Source organism: Crocuta crocuta, unplaced genomic scaffold (assembly GCF_008692635.1).
Source record: "Crocuta crocuta isolate KB4526 unplaced genomic scaffold, BGI_CrCroc_1.0 scaffold56, whole genome shotgun sequence".
Classification (NCBI taxonomy): domain Eukaryota; kingdom Metazoa; phylum Chordata; class Mammalia; order Carnivora; family Hyaenidae; genus Crocuta; species Crocuta crocuta.
The window spans coordinates 6,248,329-6,276,057 of NW_027531334.1; the positions used below are offsets into that span (position 1 = coordinate 6,248,329).

Consider the following 27,729-nt stretch of genomic DNA (forward strand, 5'->3'; position numbering starts at 1 on the left):
ACATTACGTGTTCATAAGAAAAAGCACCTATTCATGTTATAAAATTTTTTATTGCAACAAGTCACAATATGGTTATCAACTTACCAAACTTAATTTTTCTTAAAAAATAATAAACCAGCGTCAAGGCTCATGCAGCAATAGATAGAACTGATATGGGATAAAGAATTCATCTAAGCCTTGGGCTAGTTTTCAAAAAGTATTTACTGAGGCCCCAAATTACTTTTCAATCTTAAGTTTTCATCAGGTAACTTGAGGGAGGGCTATAAAATTCAAACTAACATCTTTAGCCATTGGTATTTTATCTGTTCATATGTATTGGTTCTAATAAACAGCCTTGCATTCAATATATATATATTTTTATGCATATTTATATATATACTTTATATTCATATACACTTACATGTATTTATGTGGTGTATTTACATACATATNTTATATAGTTTTTATATTTATATATTTAGTGCTGACCAAGTGTCAGGCACTGGGTTAAGTGCTGAGTGCATACAGGACCTGCTTTTAAGGAATTGGCATCCTAATGTGGAGGTCTGTGGAAAATATGGTGTATACACTCATTTTTATGGGTAGAGGGCCCTTAACTTTCACCATATCTCTGAGGCAGTTGTGTTCCAAATAGAGCCACTAGTCTGAAAGAGAAAGAGACACATGAGAACGTATTTGTCTATCCTTTGAATGGTAGGAAACACAAATTACAAAGAAAATGTTCCTTATGGACACCTGATGATGTGGGAGAATTAGGAAGGTGCCCTAGAAGGAACCTTATGTGAACAAAAGACCTAAAGGGGAAATAGGCCTGGTGAATCGGGGATTGAAAGGGAAAAGAGGGCAGTATGAGCAGAGGTTTGAGTCTGGAGGGAACATAGAACACTGATGCGGTTGCAAAAATATGAGATGCTCAAGATTAGTTAAAGAGAATATTTGTGTGGAAGTGGAAGGTTGCAGTATGGGTGAGGGGAGCAAGTGACAAGAGATGAACTTGGAGAGTGTATTAGTCAGGGTTCTTCAGAGAAACAGGGCCAGTAGGAGAGAGCTGAATAGATGGACACTATAAACAGACAGATAGATGGGCAGATACGGTCTGCCTCCCTCCCCCGCTCTAGATATGTATGTGTATTTATATATATATATATATATATATATATATATATATATATANACATCTATAGATGGAGAGTTTGCAGGGGGAGGGTGAGAAGATGAGATTTTAAGGAATTGGCTCACAGGATTGTGGGGGCCAGCACATCTGAAATCTGCAACTGGCTGGTTGGAAAGTCAGGTAAGAGCTGGTGTTGCAGTGTCAAGTTCCAGATCTTCAGGTAGGCCAACAGCCCGGAAACTCAAGTGCAATTTCTATGTTGCAGTCTTGACGCAGACAATTGCTTCTTTGGGAAACCTCAGTCTTTGCCTTAAGGCCTTCAGCTGATTGGATTGGGCTCACTCACATTGTGGAAGTTATTTGCTTTACTTGGAGTCAACTGATTGTAAGTGTTAAGTATACCCACAAGTGTTTTCATGGCAACATCTAGCCTAATGTTTGACCAAACAGCCCGGTACCAGAGCTTAACCAAGTTGACACATAAAATTAAGTGGAAATGCATGCTGGTTTACATTTTGCTTCAGTGGGAGCAAGGAATTAGGCAGCTGTTGCTATAATCCAGAAGAGAGAGGATGGTTTCCTGAGCTAAGGAAGTGTTGTGGGGATAAAGTGGTCAAACTTGAGAGCTTGAGAGATGTTGAGAGGAGGAGGAATTGAGAAGACATACAGAGATGCTGAGGTTTTGACTTGGGCAGCTGAAGCCTAATGGCAGAGTGATGCCATTTATTGAACAGACAACCTCAGAAGTAAATCTGATGGAGAAGGTGTTGTGGTTTGTTTTGGAGGTGCATATTTGACAGATAATAGAAATTAACCTGGAATCCTTAGTTTTAAGGATTGGAAATAAATGAAGCCAAGCTTCAGGATGGACAGTGGGGGAACATTAAATTTTGAGGCTATGATGGTCTGCAGCCACTCATTGGGCTTTATAGAAAAGGTAAGCACTGTATATGTCTCTTGGGAATTTCGAGTCTTTTCTGCCTCTTCATCAGAGAAATGCCCTTCTTTCTGCAAGCTCCTCACGTGAGAACTTCAAGAGCTCCTAAGAGCTGCAAAATCAATTGTTGCATCAATGCAGAGCCTCCTAAGACTTGGATCTGGGGTTCCCAATGCTGATAACCACTAGGATAATCAGGAGGACTTTGATTCCTGTGCCTCATCCATCCCAAACCTGTAAATCCACAGTATCTCCATATGATAAAAATGTTCAGCCACAGTTGTGAACTGCTGCATTGTGCAAAGAATTGAACAAGAGTGGTTCCCCCTTGTTAAATAGTGGAGAATGTCATCCTTAGTCAGGGAGGGTTAAACAGACCAAATACCTAAAGAGGAGGAGGAATATTCTGATACAAAAGTTGAAGTCAGCACTCCAGTAGACCTGGCAGAGAGTGGAACTGGGAAGATGAGATGGTGGGGGAAGATCCAGAGGGGTTATAGGAGGTGAATTAGCAGGGGTGGGGGGCGGGGAGGAGATTGGAAGTGGGTATGTGACTTAAATTTATGAACCTGGAAAGCTTAGGTATGTGTTTTAGGTATTTATAGATTACCTTGAGCATTTTTTAATTTTTAAAATGTAGATGGAGGGTCACCATTGAACACAGAGTTGACTTAACAGATGTGCTAAAACTGAATCATAGGTGTAGAGTTAGCAAATCAGGCTGCGGAAGGTTGGAGTAGGCGTAGTGGGCATGGAAGGAGCCGAAGGGAGAGACTGCAGAGTGACCTGAGGAAACGTTTGAGGTGATAGGTGTATTCGCTACCTTGATTGTGAAGATGGCTTCATGGGTATGTATGTGTGCCAAAATACATCAATTGTACACTTTAAACATATGCAGTTTTTTTTGTGTGTAAGCTATTAGAGAGAGAGAGAGAGATGTGGTAGAACTTATATATCCAAATGTTAATTCTTTTCAGAGCCAGGTTATAAATTGAGCATTAAAATTAGTCTCATTAGTTTTAGTTACACCTTTACATTTTTTAAGCGAGAGATTATTTTGTTATCTTAATGATATCTCTTAATCATTAAAATTGATTCCAAATAATTTAGCTATTTTCAAAAATGAAATGCATTTTCAAGAGGCAAATATTTGCTGCCACTAAGAAGCCCACATAAATGGTTCTCATGAGAATTAACTACTTAGAAGAGAGCCTGAGGAATTTAATAAAAGGGGCGTAAATTGACTTTAGAATTAGTGCTTTGGTGGAAGGGCAGAAAGGTTGATGCATTTGATAGAGGGATCCTGGCGTCAAGTCACCATCTACTTTTATTCCCTCCTCCCGCAGGGAGGAAGTACCTGAAGTTTGTTTGTTTATTTAAATGCTTATTTATTTTTGAGAGAGAGACAGACAGACTGTGAGTGAGGGAGGGGCAGAGAGCGAGGGAGACACAGAATCTGAAGCAGACTCTAGGCTCTGAGCTGTCAGCACAGAGCCTGACTCCGAGCTTAAACGCTTAAACTCACGAACCATGAGATCATGACCTGAGCCAGTCAGACGCTTAGCCAACAGAGCCACCCAGGTGCTCCTAGGAAGTACCTGAAGTTTAAAGGGCCAGATTCCAGAGCAAGGCACGCCATGCTGTATACATAATTTATTAATATGTAGGTGTTTTATGTCAATTTAAAACCTTTTTGTTGCATGATTATTTTTCTCTGCAGTTTCTTGTGAAACTGTAGCCAAGACGTCTTTCCGAGTGCCATCACTGTGCCATAACTCTGTCACTCAGTGGCTGCGTTTGAGGAGGGCAAACAATTATGTAAGGAGCATGACTTTCTTATGAACGAATTAAGGCCAATAGTTACTAGTAATAACTGCTTTCTCTTACAGTGGATAATGAAAAACTGCAGGGTGGATTCATGTTGTGCTTCCTGGATGATGGATGTGGTATGAGCCCTGGTAAGTTAATTATCTAGATACCTAACTGGCTGTTAGAGAAACCATCTGAGATCCCATAAAATAAATAAAAATAAATTGAGCTGTTTATGCAAAAACAGGTATGGTGCTATTAGGAAAATCAACCTCAGACTTAACATATTGTTGAACTTTTTAGATTTAAATATTCCAGCTGACAGAGTAAATTCATTGCAATCATCTAAACCAAGACAAAAAGTGAATGTGGATAAATATTGCAAGAAAAAGGAAAAACAGAAATACCTATTACTTAGAAGAAAAACAACACCTAGGAACGAATGGAAAAGAAAGGGAACTGGATGGATTCTGAGATTGCTTTAGCCTGCCCTTCAGGTATTGCTTGCAAGAGGCCTGAGGCAGTTTCCAGTGCCTTTAGGCTATTTTTAATTTTCTGCTTAACCTTGAGGTAGAGGTTCCCCTTGTTTTTCATGGTTTGTTTTTTATCTGCGTGTTCAGGGATTTAATAGCTTCAGTCTATTCTTACCATAATGAATACAACTACAATACAGTGCATGATCTTTTACTTTTTTTTTTTTTTTGTATCTTCAAGGCAGTCAAAATGCAACACATAGTAGGTACACAGTACCAACTTCCTGTGGAATCGATACCCTCTGATAAAGGCTTTAAAGGCTTTAAGTCCTTTGGGATAGTTTATCTGGGGGGTTCTTGTTTAACACTTTTCTGTGTCCTATAACACTTTTCTTTTTGACCACTACGTTAAAAAAACAGGGAGTTCTGGTCAGTTCTACACCAGAGGAGAGGATGCTCATCATTGCTGCTAATAGGAAGTTAATAATACAAAGTTATTTTCTTGGGGCATCAGGATGGCTCATTTGGTTAAGCATCTGACTTCTGCTCAGGTCATGATCTCATGGTTTGTGAGTTTGAGCCCCGTGTCAGGCTCTGTGCTGACAGCTCGAAGCCTGGAGCCTGCTTCAGATTATGTGTCTCCCTCTCTCTCTGCTCTCCCTCGCATAGCAATCCCAAGGGTATTTGTTGTCTTTTAATATAAATTAAAAAAAGATTAAAATCATATCATTTCCGTGCTTAAAACCCCTAGTGCTTTTTCATTACTTTGGGGTAAAATTTATACTCCCCAGTAATGCTTCCAGTTTCTTGAATTATTTGACCTCTGTCCACCTCTTTGACCAATTCTCATGCCTCTCACTCCCTTGCTTATAGCCCTCCAGCTACCCCTGCTGGCCCTTCATTTGAATCTCATCTAGGATATCACCTTAGAAAGAGGCCTTCCTTGATCATTCTGAGGGCCATACTTCTATTAATTCTCTATCACATTAACTTGGTTTTATTTTCTTCACTTAAAACTCTCAGAAATAGTCTTATTTATATGCTTCTTTTAGTATGTTTCTCCTACTATGACATAAAGTTGTTGTGGGCAGCGGTCACGTCAGTGTTCTGTACCTGTGCCCAGAACTCTGGCCACCAACATGGGAATCTGTGAAGTGTGCTTTGGAAACCACAGAATATGGCATCTGACAACTCTGTACTGTTATCCTTATAGTAGCATTTATCAGCTTTTTAACCTCGGGCAGATTACATAAACTCCTTGAAGTTCAGAGGATTCTTCTCTAGAATTCCAGAATGCCCTGGAGAGATCTGGAGAATAACTCTGAGAGTCTGAAACAAGTAGCCCTTTTTCCTCAGGTAGTATTAGACCAGAAGCCATCGTGCCCTTCTCAGTTTTACCTGGGGCCAGATAAGAAAGAAATTCATGGAAAATTAGTAGTGGTACAAATAATTATAACACTTCTGTTGGCACTTATCAAGTGGCATGCATTGTGTTCAGGGCTTCATAAATAGATAATCTCATTTAATATATTTGTCTTCATCAACAACTCTTTAACATAGGTATTAACAGTTCCCTTTTAGAGACCAGGAAATTAAGACTCAGGGTTTAAGCTCTGTGTACCCAAAGTCATATGGCTAGGTCTGTCTGACCTTCAATATATTGTACTTGAGATCCTGGTCGGGGATCATAGAGCCTGACAAGGATCCTTGTCTCTGGGCTGACCCAAGAGATAAGGATTTGCCCTAATATCCTGAGATATGTGTGACATCCTGACAATTGGACCTCTGGCCAAGGTCAGTGATTCGTAATTCCTAACCACTTAAATGTCTTTCTCAATTACAGAGGAAGCTTCAGATATCATTTACTTTGGAACATCTAAGAAGCGGTCATCAACCTTGAAGTTTATTGGGCAATATGGTAATGGTCTTAAAAGGTGAGAAATTGTTTTCCTTGTTAAAAAAAATATTTATTTATTTACTTATTTATTTATTTGAGAGAGAGAGAGACAGAGAGAGAGAGAGAGAGAGACAGAGACAGCAAGCAGGGAGGGGCGGAGAGAGGGAGACAGAGGATCCAAAGCAGGCTCTGTGCTGACAGCAGAGATCCCAATGCGGGACTCGAATTTACTAACTATGAGATCATGACCTGAGCTGAAGTCAGACGCTTAACTGACTGAGCCAGCCAGGTGTCCCAGAAATTGTTTTCTTTTAAGGCATGTATTATTGATACTGGGAATAATCTTTCCTTAAAGTCAGTTTTATTCAGAATAATCTAAGTTTGAAAGCTTAAAAAATGTGTATATACATACACAATATGTGTGTATAAATATATATATAAAATATATTAATATAAATATATATATATAAACTTGAGAGTGAGTCCTACCTTGTTTTGGGATTTCCATATGTATAACTGACTTGGATCTTTACAACATTTTTATTTTTATTTTTAAAGTTTATTTATTTTGAGAGAGAGGTGGGTAGCAGAGAAAGGGAGAGACAGAATCTCAGGCAGGCTCCATACTGTCAGTGCAGAGCCTGACGCAGGGCTTGAACTATGAGATCATGACCTGAGCTGAGATCAAGAGTTGGACCCTTAACTGACTCAGCCTCCCAGGCACCCCTACAACATTTTAAAATTTAATTCTCAAATAGGTGATGAATTGTCTTTCAGGTATGATTGAAAGGCCAGCCCTGTATTTCAGAGCTTCACTTAATCTCTGTGTTCTCATTTCTCAGAGCATATGTTAGTGTACGTGTAATGTGTCCACAGCATATTTTATTAGCCTGCCTCAATGTAAGATGATGACAAGAGACTATGAAGACAAGAAAATATGCCACCTGTGTGGCGCCTGCCAGGGACAGATGATTATTCTTTTCTTGAGTGCTGGACAGTACCATATTTCCAGCAGTCTTGTTTCAACCAAGGATGTAGAGCTAGATTAGTTTAAATTCATCTGCTCTACTTTAAGAAAAAAGTATTTGTTCCCATTTGGTGATGGGTCAACAAAACAGTACAGTTACTTCTATGAAAAAACAACTCATTACAATAAACCGTGTCATGCCCACCTATTTCTTCTTTTTTGCATTTGAGATGTAAACCAGTATATTCTTGATTTTTAATATAGTGGATCCATGAGGATTGGAAAAGACTTTATTCTTTTTACAAAGAAGGAAGAAACGATGACCTGTGTATTTTTTTCTCAGACATTTTGCGAAACAGAAGGTCTTAGTGAGGTAAGAATTTAGATTTTCTTTGGTTCCCATGGTAACGGTGTTGTTTTCATTTGCCATATCAGGAGGTGAAGGCTACAGGGGTTCTTTTCTGATTATGATTTAGAAATTTAGGAACGTATTTGGGAAATGGATAGAGAGTGGCTCCACAATCTGGGGTCATCGGAAGCCTGTCCTATTGACCTTTCTTGAGTGGGTTTTTAACTCCCAGGCAGTTTCAGAACTTTATTTTCATTATCCGTGTACCTGAATCTCCCAGAGTAAGAGGCTCCCTTTGGCACAGTGAGCTTTTTGGGAGGAGCCTGGAAAACATTTCCACCACTTGTGCCCTAAATGATCATTTTAAAATAAATATTGGATTAAAAGAATTGGCATACAAAGTCTAAGAAATTGGGTGCAACATAGAATTAAAACTGCAACTCCAGTGACTATAATTTCAACTCCATTTGATGACCGAGCTATGCCTTATTAATTTGCAGTGTCTGGGTTTTACTGTTCAGAACATCAGTTGTAATTCCATATAGCAAATATAGGTTAAGGAACTGCCTGGCACAGATAAGCCCTGTAGAAGGTAGAACATGAGCAGATTATCTGATCATCACAGTGGTCACAAAATAAGACAGCCTTGCCACAGAATATAGGCAGACACATGTGAATTGGATACATGACAAAATGAGTGTTTAAAAAGAAAGCTGTTCAGTGAGTATGCATTTCTACCATTAACAAAATTGTCAAAGCAATGGTATAAATGGAGAGATTAGAGAGCCTTGATTGGTCAGTGAGGATTTTGTGGAGAGAATACCACTTCAGCTGGAAAGGCTGATACATGGAAAGAAATGGTCTGCAGCCACTCTCAGACCTGGAGAGGCATATGGGGATTGGAAGGGCAGTGTGGAGATATGAGGTTGTCCCCCAGAGGCCCAGCATGCCCACTGGTGGCAGTGGAGTGGGGCTGGATAAAGAACAGTCTACAGGCAATAGGGAGTAGTTGAGTGAGAGACTGGGAATGAGGAAAAGCAATGCTTTAAGCATTTATGTTGTACTTTATGTATGTAAAGGCATGGAAAATTGGACCAAAGCTGAGGTTACAGCTTTCCTAAAATGGGTCATTTTCCTTTCTTATAAACTAAAATCAGCAACCCTTTCCTATTTCCAGTCCTACAGAGGCAATCTCTTTCAATAGTATGAGCTTAGTTTTTCAACATTTTCTGGCATATCTCTATGTAACATACTTGTATTACTACTTCTTGATTTGATGCAGGTATTATCTATTAACTGCTCATTATAAAAAGATTTATATATCTTTTTAGTCTGTTCATATCACCCATACATACCTTTCCAGTTCTCCACCCACAACATAGCTCCCTTGTAATTTTACTTACACTAATGCTCAGTATTTACGTTTTAGACTATAGACACTTTACACGACTATACCATTTCATAAACTATTTTTTCCTTTTCCTGCACAATTTTTTATTTTCCCTGGAATTAATAATTGTCTTCTTAGTGTCCTAACAGTTCTTAACACTGTTACTGAATATTTGCTTGGTTTTCTGTCTTTATGGCTGTCTTAACCCCAGTCTCCTGCACTCTTCTTATTCCCACCTACTTACTGAAGACTGTTCTGGAGTCTTCTGATGCACTATCCCTCACTCCTGCTCTCCACGGCTGGTGCTCTGCTTGCTCCCATCATCTGCCCTTGACACCATATCCTCTGTGAGTTTCCTTAACAAGGCTTCATGAGAGGTCAAGTGTTTTGAGACCTCACATGCATGAAAATATTTTTATTCTATCTGAACATTGAATGGTAATTTGGCTTGGTGTCATTTGTAGGTTGGAGTGAATTTTCCCTCAGGAATTTGAAAGCATTGCCTCCATATCTTCTTATTTCCAGTGTTATTATTGAGAAGTCTGAAGCTATTTAAATTTTTGAATCTTGTGTGTGACTCTGTTTCCCCTTGTACATTTTGAAGTTGGTAGAATTTTCTTTGTCTCCAATGTTCAGAGTTAAGTATTTTGCTTTTGGGTGGGTCTCTTTGCATCCATTGTGCTGGTTGCTTGTTGGACATTTTCAATCTGGAAGTATGTGTCCTTCAATTTGGGGATATTTTTCTGTAAAGTTAATGATTTTCTTCCATTCGTATTCTCTTTTCTCTCCTTTTGCAACTTCTGTTGCATCTGGAGCTGGTTCTTGAATTTTCTCATCTTTTCTCTCTCTTTTCTGTTGTTTACATTTTTGTTTTGTTTCCAGGGAGATTTTCTAACATTTATCTTCTAACCTTGTCATAGAAATTTTTCTCTGTAATCATATTTTTCATTTCCAAGAAGTGTTTTAAATTATCTCAATATTCCTTTATAAAGATCTATAGTTTTGTTTCATGGATACGGTATTTTTCCTTTTAGCACTCTGAAGATTTTAATAGCGATTTCTTTTTCCCCTTTTAAATGTTCATCTTCCTCATACGGTTTTTGTTTCCCTTGAATTGCTTTGTTGGTGCTTGTTTATTTGGTCTGTATTTATCATATTGGAGTAGTACTCCATCCTGAAGTACTACTTTAAAGAGTAGTCCAATAAAACGTTGGTTGAAAGCTTTGTGAGTGTGGGGTTGGGCATGGAGGGCTTAGCAGCTTTGAGTGTTACAATAATGTAATCTAGCTGAGCTGTCTGATTGGGAAGCCCTCAAGATAATTTTCTAGATGTCTTTCCTTCTGGGTTCATCCAATTTCTCAGAAAAGACTCCTACAGTCTCCTGCCTGAAGGCTTACCTGACAGCTTTGGGGGACCCAAATGAGGGAAGAGGCCTGGGTTCTCAGTATCCAGTATGTGTACTTTAATCCCTCTGATCTCAGTAAGGTGCCCTGACAGTTGTGCCTGACAGATCCTCTAATCCAGAAATGCCCTGTTCTACTCTTTCCAGAGAATAAGCATCCATCTCTGTGGAGGTGGGGGAGCTGGTGCCTGATAGGAATCCAGAGGCTACTTCTAGCTCTCTTTCCTCTTTATCTCACCTCCAGAGTTAACTCATGCCATCAGTCTCTGTGTCTTATAGGACATTTTGAATTGTAAACAGGCTGGTTTTCGCTTCTGGCATGGGCCTCGGATAGCCCTTCCTGAACACGCTGTCATGTGCTTTTCAACTTCTGAAGTGCCAGCACTGTGCCTTCCCTGCCATCCTGCCCATATTTCATTAGTAGGGCTGAAGTAGACTCCTCTGTCCCCACATTCTACAGTGGAGCGTTTTAGAATAAAACTCTAAGTATACATAATTGCTATGTGCCTCTTCCTTATAAAACTAGACTCCAAGGGGGAAATAAACTTTTAATTTCCTGTTTTCCAATTTGGCTAGATGAAGAATGGACTGAATTAGGAACACATGAAAGGATGATGGTTTGTATCTGTATATTTCATAGTAAACTGATGTGTATGTGTGTGTGTGCTTTTTTTTTTTTTTTTTTTTTTTTTGTAGGTTGTGGTTCCATTACCTTCATGGTTAACAAGAACCAGAGAATCTGTTACAGATGATCCTCAAAAATTCTCAACAGAATTGTCTGTAATTTTTAAGTACTCTCCATTTAGAAATGAAGCTGAATTGATGCAGCAGTTTGATGTGATCTATGGGAAATGTGGTAAGATCACCAAAATGCTGAAATCTTCATAGAAGTATTTGTTTTCACTGCCTTTGGAAAGATACTTTACGTATCCTTTTGTATTTTTTCTATTTATAATACCATGCAGGATCTCACATGGGCACAGTCATTCATTTTATCCATATGAATTTTGTCTAAAGTGAATCCAAACATGAATAGCTCTAAATGCCTGACACTGGAAGGAAGGTTTGTACTTACCTGGGCTTGAGAACTCTGGATGTGAAGAGGATGACATAGTCCATGACCACAGGGAATATATAGCCCCAGATAGCTGAGTTAGGAGATGCTTACTGCAGTGTCTAAGAGTAGAAGATACCAGGTTTTTAAGAGAGTTAGCAACTTAGAAGCCAATGAATCCAGATTTCTGTGGCTGAGAGTTAGTAAAGGCTTCATGTTCCAGATGAACAGATCTTTCTGTATTCTGTATTTCTGTATTCTTTCAACCAGCACCAACTTTCTACTCAACATGTAGAATGCACTGTGTCTACTGATATTTTCCAGTGCCAGTCATTCTCTAACCTTGCACCTTTCCTATCTAGAAACAAGAAGAGTCTACTCTAGAGAAAGCTATGTGCATTTTCCTTTCTGCAATTCCTTGATTTGCATAATGTATATAGTGAAAGTCTGAGAAATTTGTTTCTGATTTGGCTTGTATTACCCTCAAATTTTCTTCTCTGATTTGTGGCATTTTGTTTAAAAATGATATTCTTTGTCACCCTCTCCCTTTTCTCTTAGAGGAAACCTAGTGGCAACTTGAGAAATATTAATCTTATTAATGTATATGTGGTATACTTGTAACGGGAGTTAATGTGATTTGTTGGTTGACTTTTAAAAAATTTATTTAAATTAAGTTCATTAACATACAGTGTAGTATTGGTTTCAGGAATAGAACCCAGTGTTGGTTGGCTTTTAATTGTGAAATACTCATGTAAATACTAATGAGAGGTATGCTATTTCCTGATATTTTTCTAAATGCCTTATAAAAATTAATGCATTTAATTCTCAAAAAAAACCTCTATGCTTTAGGTGCCTCATGAACTCCATTAGGAACATCAGATTCAAAGAGGTTACGAAATTTATCTGAGGTCATTGCATTGGTAAATAAATGATTGATCCAGGATTTAGACATAGGCATCCTTAGTCACTGTGATGTTTGTTCTCTCTGTGTCCTAGTATGACCAGGAAAAGTGTAATTGGCTGTTCTTTTAATTTCTCTGACAGTCTTGCTTATCTTTACATCATAATCAACTTTGTAAAGAATTTGGATTTTTTTTGTTAACTATGCTTTAAAGGAGGGGTCAGCAAACTGTGGCTTGAAGGTCAAATCCAACCCCACACTTGTTTTTATAAATAAAGTTTTATGGGAACACGGCTGCATTCATTCATTTATGTATTCTCTATGGCAGTTTTAATGCCACAGTGGTGCACTTGAATTGTGAGTAATTGTAACAGAGACTATATAGCCTGCAAAGCCTGAAATGTTTAGTATCTGGCTCTTCACAGAAAAAGTTTACCAACACCTACTAAAGGGTCTAAAAGCAATTCCTCATATCTGTACAGAATTTAAAAGCTCATCTTTGTTTTTATGTGCATTGATTTCAGTTCCACCAATGAGAGATTTACCTATAATACAAATGTAGCTCAGATTTCTCTATTTTCATAATGCAAATTATGAAAATTGTGCCAAAGCTTAAGAATCCACATTGAGAGACTTATAATGAATTGAATAGGAATAAGCACTTTCCTGTAGAAACGCAACACTCTTTGTAAGAAAGTGGAAAGTGCTGTAAGACATACATCTTGGAACTTATCCAAGCATATTATTTACTGAAGTGCGGAAGGAAATTTGGTCTAGAGTAGGCTTAACTCTACAGATGAGATAATAGCACCACAACTAGTATTTGGTGTAGTTAAAATACTGATAAGACAAACATCCTTTTTTCTACTAGGTACTTTGCTGGTTGTTTATAACTTGAAGCTTTTGCTTAGCGGAGAGCCAGAGTTGGATATTAAGACTGACAAGGAAGATATACTGTTGGCTGGAGCTCTTGAGGAGTGAGTAGTATGTGTGTTTGACAGAATGTCTCTCAATACTGGCAATGAGGTGGCTTTGGAGCCCTGCATCCTGGTTCTGTGTCTGAAGCCACTGGGTCTTAGTACTAAGATATTTCATTTTACCCCGGTTACAGATGGAGTGAGTTAGGCTGGACCGTTGATTCCCAAACCCGGCTGACCCTCTGAGTGACTAAGACAGCTTCTTAAGTATAGGATCTTGTCTTATCCCAGACTTTGCTGAGTCAGCATCTCCAGATATCAGGTCTAGGAGTTAATATTTTTCACACGTTGCCCAGGTGATTTCGAGGTGGCAACGCTCCTGAGCCACCCAGGGACCCCTAATCTAATTCATTTTAAATACCAGTGTTCAGTGAAAATATAATGAGAGCAGCAAATATGAAGCATATATGAAATCTTAAATTTTCTAGTAGCCACATTAGGAAAAGTAAAAAAGAGGTCAAATTAATTTTAATAATGTTTTATTTAACCTGGTATATATAAATTATAATTTTAATATGAAAAATATTAATGAGACATTTTATACTCTTTTTTTCCCTACTAAATCCTTGAAATCTGGTGTGCGTTTTATACATACAGCATGCATCAATTTGGACTCGTGCTCGATGGCCACATGTACCAGTAGCTACCACATTAGTGTGATTTTAGACTAAGATACTGAAACCTAAGTCAATACGTAAACTTAACAGAGAACTTATTTTTGTTTTGTCTTTGAGGTGAAACCTGAAAATCCCTTCCCCAGTTAGAAAATTTAATGTTTGATAATGCTTTTAGATGATCTTTTCTACTTGAAAAATTGTCTTTTTCTGATTTATATTTTTCTTTTATTCTAAAATGTGTAATTCTTAATTTACATAGAAATGAAGGGTTTTTCCTCTTAAAAAAATCTAGCCTCTTTACTATTGTACAAATGCTGGGAACCCTTTTGGCAGTATTTATATGCCAATACGAGAAAGGAGGCCCAGAAAGGTTACTGGCACCTCCATTACCATCTCCCCCTTTCCCGCTGACCCTGCCTTTCTGCTTAATAGCTGCTTCCAGAACCAATATCTCATGCTACTTAAAAGCTTTGAGCCCAAATTTTCAAACAGTTATCTGTCAGAATGCCTTGGCCTTTCAGCACAAGCATCAGGAAACAAATACATTATTAGAGGAATAATTTGACAGCTAATTCTTTGGGAAAAAAGTTATTGCTGTTTCCAGATTGTTTCATGAAGTCAGAAGCTTCTTAAGCCATTTAAGCAACTAATCACAAAATGAAGACCGTGCATCAGACCCAGGGTATGTACAGTTTAATTTGGAAAAATTGACCACATTGGATTTGTTTGTTGGTTTGGTTTTTCAACAACATTTTTCATAGTTTAACCATAAGAAAAGCTTTTTAAAGATGAGTTGGGGGGATTTTGATGAGGCTGGATTGTTGTAAAGAGGAGGCATCATTTCTGTACCAAGGGTGCTATACATTTCGTGGCTTCTGATGTGAGGCTCGTGATAGTGCCAAGGAGGGATAGTAGTACCACCTCCTGGGGTGGGGGGCATGGTAATGATGTGTAGTTTTCCCCTCTGAAAAGTCAGTGGGCTCTGACATTAACGCCCAGATCCTCTTTTACTAACGGACTAGGAAAACATGAACTCTTGCGGCTGAAGCAATGCTCTGGTCAAAGATGAATCTTTTTCTGACTCTTCTTGCATTTATGACGTCTGATATTTGAACTTCTAAACAAGTATAGTTTACATAATCTTGGTTTTGAGAACAAGTAGTTTGTAATATAACAACTCCTTTGCTGTTTTTCTTGTGGTTATTGTGTCCCCTTAAAGCCATTGAGCATGATTCTTCCCCTGTTCAAAACAAGCTTCAAACCTTGGAATTATGTAGTTTCTACCTTTGGTCTTAGATGATTGGTCCTGCCGATTCTGAAAAGAATTTAATTTTCTACATAGAAATAGGAAAATTCAAGCTTTCAGGCTTTTTTTTTTTGGCCTCAGAAGAGGTTTTTCTGGCACTCTTTTTTTCTTCCAGTTTTGTTTAGTGTAAACATACATATATAGTGAAACAATACACACACACACACACACACACACACACAAACACGAGGTGGGGAGGGGTTGAGAGGGAGACAGAGGGTCCAGAGCAGGCTGTGTGCTGACAGCAGAGAGTTGTGAGATCATGACCTGAGCCAAAGTTGGAGGCTTACCCGACTGAGCCACCCTGGTGGCTTAAAACTGAAACAGTATTTTAAAACATTTTAAAGAAAATAATTTGTGTATCATGATTGATTATTTTTATTCAATTCTAGTATTTTTAGGTGTAATTTTTCCTTTTTGTTTTTCATTTATGATTTGCTTCTGAACTTATTATGTAGTCTTGGTAAGTCTCATTTCATAATAATTTCTTGATAAGTGGTTTTACAACGGTCCATTAAATTGATTCATCATAATTTACATAGCAATTTCTGTATTTTTGGATAGTAGCATTGCTGTCATTTTCCACTGAAGTATTGAAGTAAACATTTTCATGCAGATGGATTTTTTTTTCATTCTTTTGGATTGTTTTTTTTTTTAAGACAAATTCCCAGGAATGGAATTACTGAGTCTATGTCTTAACTTTTATATAGTTCTTGTAAGTATTTGATACCAGTTTTAAACTTTGCCATCAATACCCCTTATCTGCTTTGGGCTGAGGCTTTGCACTGAGGCTCCACCACGGGATATCTGACCACCAGCAGGGTCTTGTTTTAAGATGACAGTAACCTCATGAAAATTTCATTAGGAGTGATATTCAAGCACATGAGCAGTGGCATGTGTTTTGGCAATAGGAGTCTAAAGACAGCCTGTTTTCACTTAAATTAAAAAAAAATATGTAGATAAGTCATCTCAGAATTTCAGAATCAGATGAGGCAGAAGTTTGCATTTAATGTGTGATATATTAAATCAGAATTTGAATCTGTGAATGTGACATGTGGGGAGTGCCAGGGACTCATACAGAGCTCCATACATAATGATAGACAGAAAGTGGGTTAGATCTACAGGGAAAGAATCTGCCTTGTTAAACTTGGGCAAAGTGCCCTCAAAGGGTAGAAGACAATATGAAAAATCACTGTAAGAAATCAACAGAAAGTTAAGAGTTTGCAACAAGGTGACAGGGGAAGGGCTGAGACTACTGAATATGGATGAAAGGAATGGTGAACTAATAACAGAAAACAAGATGTTTTTCCAGAGCCAGCTTAGACAGTGTTTGTTAATTTATGTTTCATGGTGTGGTGATTTTTGGAACTCTGGACCCAGTCCCACGTCTCAAACTCTTGCAAATTTTCTCCCACCAAAAATTTTTTTTACCCCCCTTTGAAGTAGTCAAAACAAAATCAAGTCAATTTGTTCTCTCCTTCTGACTGGTGGCTGTTAGTAACCTTTAGCCACAATCACACAAATGATTAAAATCAGAGTGATTTCCAGAGGTCCTCTATTAAATGTTTGTTTATTTTTTTTTGAGAGAGAGAGAGACAGCTTGTGCAAATGGGAGGGGCAGAGAGAGAGAGAGAGAGAGAGAGAGAGAGAAAAGGAAAAAGGGAGGGAGAGAATCCTAAGCAGGCTCCATGCTGTCAGCACAGAACCTGATGCAGGGCTCAGTCTCATGAACTGTGAGATCATGACCTGAGCCAAAATCAAGAGTCGAATGTTTAACTGACTGAGCCACCCAGGCTCCAGAGGTCCTCTGTTGACTTGAATGCAGTAGGACTGAGCAAATGGAAGATGACAGGTGGTAGATGGCTCTGCGATGTCAGCGCCTATATTGCCTCACATGTTAAGGTTAGTGTGAACTGGCACCTGTAAGATCGCCAGGGCTGGGAATCCCCTTCGGCATTCCTTATGCAGAGAGTCCGTATGGTTGGCAGGCATGGAATTACTCTATATTCAGATGTTTTAAGTTTCATTCATAGGACATAGAATTCTTTATGTGGACACCTGTATGGAATTATAATTTCAGAATTGAGGCTTTGATATTTCATATAAGAGATGCCACCAAAAAATCCTGGATCCAAGTGCTGGTTTTCTTTACTCTCTCCTGCATCTGACTCTTCTACCTGGTGGTCCAGTACCTGGTCCAGGAACAGCGATCTTTGGGGCCGAGGTTGGGGTGGGCCTCTGGTGGTACACAAATATGAGCTTATTGAAAACTACTAAAACGTGAATAGATACCTAAATCAGTGTAACAGTGCTTTCTCATTCTCTACCCCAGCCCTTCTAATCTCTCTCCTACTATAGAAATAACTCTGCAACTTGGGTTTATTGAAGTATGTCATCTAGATTTTTCAGTACTTGTCAGTTTATATTAAAGTCATACCTTTCTTCTTCTTAGCTTTTTCTTTTGAAATAATTTAGGCTTTTCAACAGGGTTGCAAAGATAATGCAAAAAATTGCAGTACACCTTTCCCTCAGACTCCCCAGATGTTGACATTCTACCATACTTGCTTTGTCTTTCATCTTCCCCCTCTTCCTCTTTTTACACACAGTAGGGACCCATGCATTCCTTTTAAGGGTAATAATCTATCACTATTAGTATTAATTTTGTGGCTAACCTTGTCCTAGATTTGGCTAGTGGGAGCCTGTTCAGGCTGACCCTTGTGTTCTTTTGATGTATCGCCATCATTTTTTGGACACTTTTGTACTTTCTGGCATAAGACATTCTCGACTTATATTTATACTTCTGCTGCTGTAATGCTACAATGAGCCATTTCTCCAAGGAATCCTTGTTTCTTTTACTGGATAATCCTAAACCTCGTTTTAAGCAACTTTTAAAAAGTGACTGTAAAGTAATAAATTACTGTACATTGGTGTATAACGATTTTTGCATGATATTCAGTTAGATTGGTATACATCATATTATCGATTGGTATACACCATACTTAGGTTGACTTCACCTTTTCACTATTTTAATAATGCTGATCTTTATATTTATATTTTTGGGCACTTGCACAATTATTTCTTTAGTATTGTCTCAGAGATGATATTGCTAGATTAAGTGGTAATAATTTTAAATTTAAATAGATAGTGCTAAATTACTGAGCAAAAAAGCTTGGGCTGTCTATGCACCCAGCCAATTATCTGAATTTTGTCTTTTGCCCCATTTTCATCAAAATTTGATATAATCAAATTTTTAAAATTTTGCCAGGTAGATTAAATATTTCTCTGCACTTTGTTTTCTCCTGATTATTGACCATATGGAGTATATTTTAATGTTCTTTGAATGCTTACTTTGCTTCCATAATTTGCTTGTGTCTTTTGTTTGTATTTGTTTATTCCTATTATGTAGTTTCATTGATTTCTAGGAATTTTTATTTAGTTATTATTACTTTGGATGTTAAATATGAGGAAAATATTTTCTTCAGTCCGGAACTTGTCTTTTTTTAAATTAATATTTGTGTTTAGGTAATTGTAGACTCATAAGCAGTTATAAGATATAATACAGAGAAAACTTGTGTGCCCTTCACTCAGCCTCTCCATTGCGGGCATTTTGCTAAACAGTAGGACAATATCACAACCAGAATACTAACATTGATGGCAGTCCATCTGGTGCAAATGCACCAGTGCATCAGCACAAGATCCCTTCTTATTGCCTTTTATAACCACACAGAACTCCTTTCCTCTCTCCCCACTTGACTTTTAACACTGTTAGTATTGTCCTTTGTCTTATAGAAATGTTTGATATTTTGGGGTCAAATCTGTCAATATTTCTCTTTGAGTTTCCTTTGTATTTCTAACCTCAGATAGGTTTTCCTTAACCAAATATATTTTCTTATCATTTTTTAAAATACTTGTAGTTTATTTCTGTAGCTTTTTTTTTTTAAATTTCTGTAGCTTTTTAATCTATCTGGAATTTGTTTTTGCACATGATGTGAAGTGTGCATACAGGGGGGAGGACGGATTAATATTCTCTAATGTATATAGCATTTTAAAATTGTTCAGACTTTCCTAATTTGAAATGCATCACTAATATAAACTAAATTCTCATCATATATGGATTCCTTTCAAGATGACCTATTTCTTCGCATACATTTTTTCCTGTTCTTGCTTCATTAGAACTTTTTGATTGCCATAGCCTTTATAATGCGTTTTGATATTTGGTAGGGCAAGTACTCTTTCACTGTCCTTTCTGAAAATGTTAGGATTGGTCTTGCAGATGTTCTCCTCCATATGAATTTCAAAGTCAGCTTTTCAAGTTTTATTATAAACATTTTTCTTGGGACTTTGATGAGCAATCCATTAAATTTATAGCTTAACTGAGGGAGAACTGACATATTTATGTTTCGGTTCTTATTTTAGTCTTCTTTTATATAGTTGAGTATAATTTTACATCATCATATTTACCGGAGTAGTTAAGAACAAGGCTTTGGGGGTTAGATTATATGATTGTAGTTACATTTTTAAGTTTTTGAGGAATCTCAAAACTGGGAAACTCTGTTTCCCAGAGTGACTGCACCAGTTTGCTTTCCCACCAACACTGAAAAGTGTTCCTCTTTCTCCATATCCTTATCAACATCTGTCATTTCGTGAGGTGTTCATTATAGTCATTCTGACAGGTGTGAGGTGGTATCTCATTGTGGTGTTGATTTGTATTTCCCTGGTGATGAGTGATGTTGAGCATCTTTTTATGTGTCTGAATTACTTTGGAAAAGTGTCTGTTCATGTCTTCTGCCCATTTCTTCACTGGATTATTTGTTTTTTGGGTGTTGAGTTTGATAAGTTCTTTATAGATTTTGGATATTAACCCTTTATCTGATATGTCATTTGCAAATATCTTCTCCCCACTCCATTGACTGCCTTTTAGTTTTGTTGATTGTTTCTTTCTCTGTGCAGAAACTTTTTATCTTGATGAGGTCCCAATAGTTCATTATTTTGTCTTAATGGAATTCTTTTATCTTTGATCATTAAGTGTGATAGTTTCTGTAATTATTTTTCCTTTCAATCAATGCCTTTTGTCAAACCTAAGAAGTCATTTTATTTCTAGTCTATTGAGTGACTTTTATTTTTCACAGTAGAAAATTGATGTTAAATTTCAGTCAATGGTTTTTTGACATCAGTTGAGGTGATTTAGTTTTTTTCCCCTCTCTTCTAATCTCTTAAAGTAGTATATTATTAAAGTTTGTGGTATTACCCAGCTAGTCCGTGATGCATTATTCCTGTATTAATTTCACTAGTATTTCGTTTAATATTTTTTGCTCTTATGTTTCTACATGAGACTGGGCTATAATTATGCTTTTATTATCCTTACCTTATTTAATATTGGTGTATAAATTATGGTACAATGAGTTGAGAAGCTTTTCACCTCTTGTTGGTATGGAAATGTTTATGTAAAATGAGTCTTTTGTTTGCCTATAGGTTTGGTAGAAATTCTCTGAAAAAATCTGTGGTCTTATCATTGTTTTTTTTTTATTGCTTTTGAATTGTGCTATAACTGTTAATCTATTTAGATTTTTAAATTCTTGGGTCAAATTTGTCATTTATAATGTCTTATAAAAGCATTCATTTTATTTAGATTTTCACATTTGTTGATAAGGAATTTTACATAAAATATTCATATAAAACTTCTATTTCCCCCAATCCTATAGTTGTGTCCTCTTTTACTACTTTTATTGGTTGGCATGCCATCTCTTTTTCTTGGCCAGAGAGTCTTAGTTGTTTCAACTGTCTTTAAAAATAAAATAATTTCAGATTCTTTTTATTTATATTTCTCTATTTCTTCAAGGTTGTTTTATTTTACTTGTTCTGCTTCCTTGTGGTGTATCTTTTATTTGTTTACTTTCAATCTCATTTGCTAATCTAAACAACTAAGGCTTTTATGCACCCTCCCAGCACCGCCCCTGCATTATGGCTTTATTCTACAGGTTTCAAAAGGAGAACTATCAGTATTGCTTATTTCTAAATAGTTTACAGATTCCATTTTGATTTCCTCTTTAGCTCAAGAATTACTTTTAAAAAGTATTTAAAAAATCTTCAAGTACCTACATTTTTTGTGTGGGGCAGTGTCAAATATCCTTTTATTACTGTTCTAATTTTATTATACAATGATTGGAGAATATAGTTTCCATCTTATCTGCTCTTTGAAATTTGTTGAGCTTTCTTGTGGCCTCATTGTTTAAACATTGGAAAAATTGTGAATCTCTGAAAAAACAGATTCTGTAACATCAAGCTTTTATTTAAGTTATTCAAATCTCCCCTCCCCCCCCACTCCGCTTGATCCCTCAATTTCTGAGAGTAGTATGAATCTTACAGTGCCTGTGGTTTCGTCCGTGTTTCTTATATTTCTTCTCATTTTTACTATGTATGTTTCTGAGTCATTAGATTTATGGTACACATATATTTTGTTTAAGTGAACCTTTATTAATATAAAGTATCCCTCTGTGTTCCAGTGATACTTCCTAACAACTTTGTTTCTGTCTTTGTCTAATATTAACCTATGTTTGTTTTATTTTGGTTAACTTTTGTTACCATATAGTTTTCCACTGTTTTATTCTCAGCAATGCTGTTTAATTTTCAATATGTCTCTTATAAATGGCATGTAACTAGATTTGTTAGCACTCAGTCTGAGTGCTTCTATCTTTTAATAGGAAATTTATCTAGTTTACACTTATGACATCTGCTATGGCTGGACTTACTCTGCCTTCTTATTTTGTGTTTTGTCTTTACTTTCTTGGTTGTCATTTGTTTGTGTTTGGGTTTGTTTGTTTAATTTTGTTGCCATTTGTTTGCTTGGTTTGTTTAATTTTGTTGCCATTTACTTGTGCTTGGGTTTGTTTAATTTTGTTCTGCCTTACATTTTTTCCTCTCCTTCTTTGTGAAATTAGTTGAGATTTTTTTGTCAAGAAGGAAGGTTCGTTTTTTTTCCCATTTTCTGATAGTCTGAAAATTATTTGTTCCATGCTGTTCTTTCAGAGTGGAGTGCTTTTACATTACAAATATATCTAAATTTAGTTTTCCTATCAAAGTGTAGAGTTAATATCTATTTTATCTCACAAATAAGTCAAGGCTTTAGTATGCTTTATTTCTCTTTGTTTCCGGTTCCACCTTTTTCTGATTATTTTATTTGGATTTATTTATAAAATTTTACAATATTATGTCACATCTTGCATAAATAATTATTTAGACTAAATTATACGATTTATTATTTTTCTTTGCTTCCCGCACCATTTTCCATCCTGAATCTTCTTCATTTACTCATTAGTTCATTTGCTGGGTTATACTCTAATTAATTCAAAGTCCATGGGATGTAAACTTTTGGAAGCTTTGAGTCCTTAAAAGTGTCTTTATTTTTCCTTTTTTCCTCAGTATTTAAGTGAATAAATAAGCATTGATTCAAAAGTAGTTTTCCTCAGAACTTATTGCTTATTTGACTTCTTGAATCCATGCTGTTAATGAGAAGCCTGATGCAGATGTGATTACTGAAGTTCTGTAAATTAGTAATTTTCCCCTTCTTGAATAGCTTTTAGGAATTCTTGTAACTTTAAATAAAATTTCACAATGTGTCTGGCTATGGGTTTTGACTTTTTAAAAGTTCTTCATACTCAGGACTCTTGTCCTGAGGATTCTCGGATGACATTTCTAACTTGCTTATTATTGACTCTGCCTTCAAGTAGATCCAGACCCAACCATTTATTACCTCCTGTACTGCTGTGATCCTGGTCCAAGCCACCATTGTGTCTCCCCATGGTTATTACAGAGGGCCTCCCACCAAGCCACAGGTTTCTCTTGCTTCCACCCTTTGCCCTGTAAAAACTGTGCCACCCTTGCTGTTTTGTAGCAACCAGAGCAGTCTTTTGAAAACTCTGTGTACAAAATTCCCCAGTGACTTCCCATTCATTACCCTCAGAAGAAAACAAAGGTCTTTGTCATGTTCCACAGCATCCTGCATTTTAAATTCTTCTGTTACTCTCTGATTTCCTTTCCTCTACCATCTCCTCTAGGCACACAGGCCTCTTCACTGTTCTTCCTTGGGTTAGATAGGTTAGTTTTACATCCTCTCATTCAGTGGATATTTATTGAGTGTCAGGCCCTGTTTTAGGAGCTGGGTATATATCAGGGGGAAAAAATTCACAAGTATCTCTGCCCTCAAACGGCTTGACTTCTATTGAGAGAGCTTTCATTGTAGTGATAAGTTATCTATGGTTTCTGAACTTGAGTCTTGTCATCTATAAAATAATGCTGTATAGAACATGATCTGCTTACTATGAATACTGTAGAAATAGAATAGTCATGGTACCTGGCACATGGAGGTTCTGTGTACATCTTAGTTTCCTCCATTCTCCTTCCCTACAATACTTCTTTCTAACACTTACTGTTATAATGCTCTGGAAACTAACCTGGGGTCTGATAGATGTCTAGGTAATTTTCCAAGAATATGTATATACTTTCATTGGAAGGTACTAGCACTCTTAGTAGTGGGTTCCACTGTCCTCCATCCTTGAAGATCACTGTGGATCTTTATTAAGGAGAGAGAGAGTTTTGGGAAATTTTGTAAAGTGCTTCTGTTGAAATCTCTCTTGAGTTTCAAATTGTGACAACTTGATCACACCTATAACCCACATAAGCATTGTACCTGTTACATTATGCATATAGCTTCCCAGTGCCTTGCTTCTGTGACTTGTCTTCTTAGCATTATAAATATTTTACACATTTAACTTTATGGGAACTTGCAAAAAGCACAGACTCTAGTTAAAAAAAAAAAGCATGTCGTAGAATTGGCTGTCATCATAGGGTCCCGTCATACCTCTGGAATCCATCATGGCTTAGGATCTCAGGCAGTTAGGAGAATCCATATTAAAAAACACCTCTAAGAGTTATGATATAATATGGAATAATGGAGTTGAAATTTTGCACTAAGTAATGTTTTGAAATTAGATGCCACATTGTCAGTGTGTTCCTAAATTGACAGCCACTGGGCAGCATTTCATAATGTCTCTAGTTTATGTCTTAACTGAGCTGGCTGGGAACACCTCAGAAGTTACAGCTTTACATTGTAATGTGTTACTTGCCATACTGTGGTTATGACAGAAGCACTTTCATTACTTTGCATAGCTTATAACTTTTCTTTTAAATTACCTTTTGGAGGTATAATCCACCCTAAGATTAAATTCAGTTAGCCACTCCATAGTTCAGAATTCAAGCTAGTTAAAAATCTTTATGGACTTCTTTATTTTCAAGATAATATAGACCCTATTAATTTCAACTTTAGGAACTCTTCAGACATTATGTAGGGACTTTAGCAGTAAATTTAGAAAACCGTTTTGGTTATAATATGAAATATTTTCATGAATAAAAATATGACACTTCTGAGATATTCCAAAAGGAATCTAGTATAGAGTCATTTTTCTCAACTGTGGACCTTACAAGGGCAGTTCAATGGGAGTCTGTTGTCTGCATAGCTGATGTGAATTAATGTAGAGGGTGTCCTACATCCAAACACCTGTGAGAGATTGTTCTGCTCTTCTTTCAAGCACCCTTTCTTGCATACTACCCTGTCCATTAGGTCTACCGTGCAGTGGTTCTCAAAACTTGCAGGGGGGCGCCTGGGTGGCTTAATTGGTTAAGCGTCCAACTTCGGCTCAGGTCACAATCTCACGGTTCGTGGGTTCGAGCCCCACATCTGGCTCTGTGCTGACAGCTCAGAGCCTGGAGCCCGTTTCAGATTCTGTGTCTCCCTCTCTCTCTGACCCTCCCCTCTCACACTGTCTCTCTCTCTCAGAAATAAATAAAAATATTAAAAATTTTAAAAAAACTTGCAGGGTTAAAGGAATCACCTGGGTAACTTTAAAAAAATTTACATTCTCAGACTCCAGCCACAGAGAATCTGAATTGGTAGATAAAGGAAATATGATGCTGGCCATGGGAGGCCTCTTTCTGGCCCTTCTCCTGTCCTTAACAGTTTGGTGACCACACCAGTCCATTCATGATATGTCGTGTATGGAACAACGTTTAAAGCAGAACAATGTGGATAGATTGGGAGAAGAAAGAGGCCACACCGAGGCCATGGCCACAGCTGGAGGCCGAATTAGAGACTTTTTAAGAATCCCAAATGCTGAGCAGGGGACAAACACGTAGACTGCTCCATCTGCCATTATATTCCACAGACTTTCAAGCCAGTTTCTGCCTTAAAACGCTGCTTTCTTTCCCTGTATCTGTCATGTGGCACTGTGTGTGTGTGTGTGTGTGTGTGTGTGTGTGTGTGTGTGTGTGTTGGGGAGCACTCTCTTCCCTTCTTTAGTTTATTATAGCCAATTAAATAAAAAGTGAGAAACAGATACAAAGATAAAGATATGGCAACGTTTCAGATGGAAAACAAAGACATTTAGGAGTACACAAGAGAGGAACACCTCTTGGAAAAAAATATGTGAAGTAGTTCCTGATGGGGGGATATAACACTATTTTTTTGTTAGATCTTTTGAAGATACCTTGATTACTTAGTACATTTGGATTTCAGTTTCCCAAGTGAATGGCCTTATTTATAAAGATTGATAGCATCATCATTGAAGATGATCAGTCATTAAAGAGTCTTTCTTATAAAGGGAACCCCCTGCTGTTGATTCTAAATTAAGCCAGGGAAGTCCTGAATAATTATTATTTATTCAACAAATATTTATGGATGAGGGTGCTAGCCTCATGGGGTTTGTAGCCTGATGGGGATATAGATAAAGACAGTGACACTACTAAGTGGCAAGTGCTGTGTTGGGGAGGCACAGAAGAAGGAGGGGAGCCCCAGAAGCACATGATTCACTGAATCTTGGGGATGAGCGAAAGCTTCAAGAAGCAATGAAATCTCAAATTGCATCCTGAAAGGGGAAAAGGAGCGAACCAAAAATGGCTGAGGAATTGAATATGCTAAGGTGTGGGGATAAAGCATGACCCATATCTGAGGAACCAAGAGTGTTCCTAAACGCCTAGACTAAAGCTGGCAGGAGATAGGGCTGGACAGTTAAGTGGCTATCAGATCATCAAGGACCTTATAAAGTGTATAAAGTTCACAAGTTATACGGGGTAGCCCATTTCATATGTAGATTTTATAGTTAGCCTTCTTTGTCTTTTTTCTATCACAGACGTCACAATAGCATAAGAAGCATTGCCATTCTGTTTGTTACAAATAAATAAGAACTTTCAAAAGTGGCATGTGTGTACACAAGGGTTAACATAGAAGCTTTTGTCCAAAGAAAGTCTGGCTGTCAAGGTTGAGCCTTGGCTGGCTTCTGGGAACTTGGCTGGTAAAGGCTCCTACACTGATAGAAAACTTTCGGCTCCCTATATCTAGACTACGCAAATAATATGGTTATGCTGGAATCTTGATACGTGCTGGCAGAGGGTGCTTATGTGACCAACTCCCAATAAAGCCCTTCAGTGCTGTCTCTGATGGGCTTCCTTAGGCAGAAACATCACACATGTGTTGCTGTATTTTCTCATAGGTGGGGGAAGAATGTGCACTGTTTGACCCTGAGAGGGAGAGAACACAAGAAAGCTGCAGTTGGATTCCTCCAGACCCCACCTATCTTTCCCCATTATGATCTGCTGTATAAGTTCCGGAGCCCTTCTAGTGAATTTCCTAACAGAAAGGAGGTCTTAAGCATCACCAACACACCTGCTATGACTGTTTACTTACAGATATTGATTGGATGAGTACCAAAAGTGAGCTATCAAATGCCAGAAGTACTAGTTTCCTTATTTTGTTATATATATAAATATACATACACACGTATGTAATTTTTTAAAGATCCATAAATACTCATATATATTGTGTGTGTGTATATATGTGTATATATATATATATATTTTTTTAACCCAAATTTGTCTAACCCAGTTTGATCTCTCATCATTATTTCTCAAATTATCAAACTTGGCTTTGAATTATTTTTGACTTTTACTTTCAAATGACAGAAATGCATTAGCTTTTAGGAGAGTTAAAGAAAGCCACTGGCTTTAAGGGCAGTTTTTCATCAAGAGATCCAGAAAGGATTTGAATAAATGGCAGAAGTCCTTGGAAGATTTATAGTATGTCCAGGTGACTTATTTTCCTTTTTCTTTTAACGGGTGATGATTTACTTAATTGTACAGCTTCTGGTTCCTACAAGTCACCCCTATTTTTGTGCTGCACCATAATGCAGACAGACTCTCTGGTCATATTAAAGATACATTAGTATTTATGGAGTAATAGGCATGGACTACTTTTCATATAATTTATATTGGGAAATTTTACTCAAGTCTTACTTGAAAAGAATTTCTTTTTAAACAGTTAAAAGAAATCCTAAAAGAACTTGTAACCAACCAGGAAATCCTTGTCTTTCTTATGGGCTTCATCTTCATTTTGGTAAATTCCTTAGAGCTCTGTCCTTTTTTTTTGTTTGTTTAATTTTTTTAACATTTATTTATTATTGAGAAGCAGAGAGACAGAACATTGGCATGGG

General features: G+C 37.2%; 1 protein-coding gene across 1 annotated transcript in view; it reads left to right on the forward strand.

Moving 5' to 3' along the window:
- MORC1 (MORC family CW-type zinc finger 1) overlaps positions 1 to 27,729 on the forward strand; it is a 160,613-nt gene that overhangs the window by 10,795 nt on the left and 122,089 nt on the right. Inside the window, exons 4-8 of the mRNA XM_077771811.1 lie at positions 3,941 to 4,009; positions 6,177 to 6,267; positions 7,462 to 7,570; positions 11,035 to 11,194; positions 13,165 to 13,270. Of these exons, the coding sequence (XP_077627937.1) occupies positions 3,941 to 4,009; positions 6,177 to 6,267; positions 7,462 to 7,570; positions 11,035 to 11,194; positions 13,165 to 13,270 (535 nt within the window). The remainder of the gene's footprint in view (positions 1 to 3,940; positions 4,010 to 6,176; positions 6,268 to 7,461; positions 7,571 to 11,034; positions 11,195 to 13,164; positions 13,271 to 27,729) is intronic.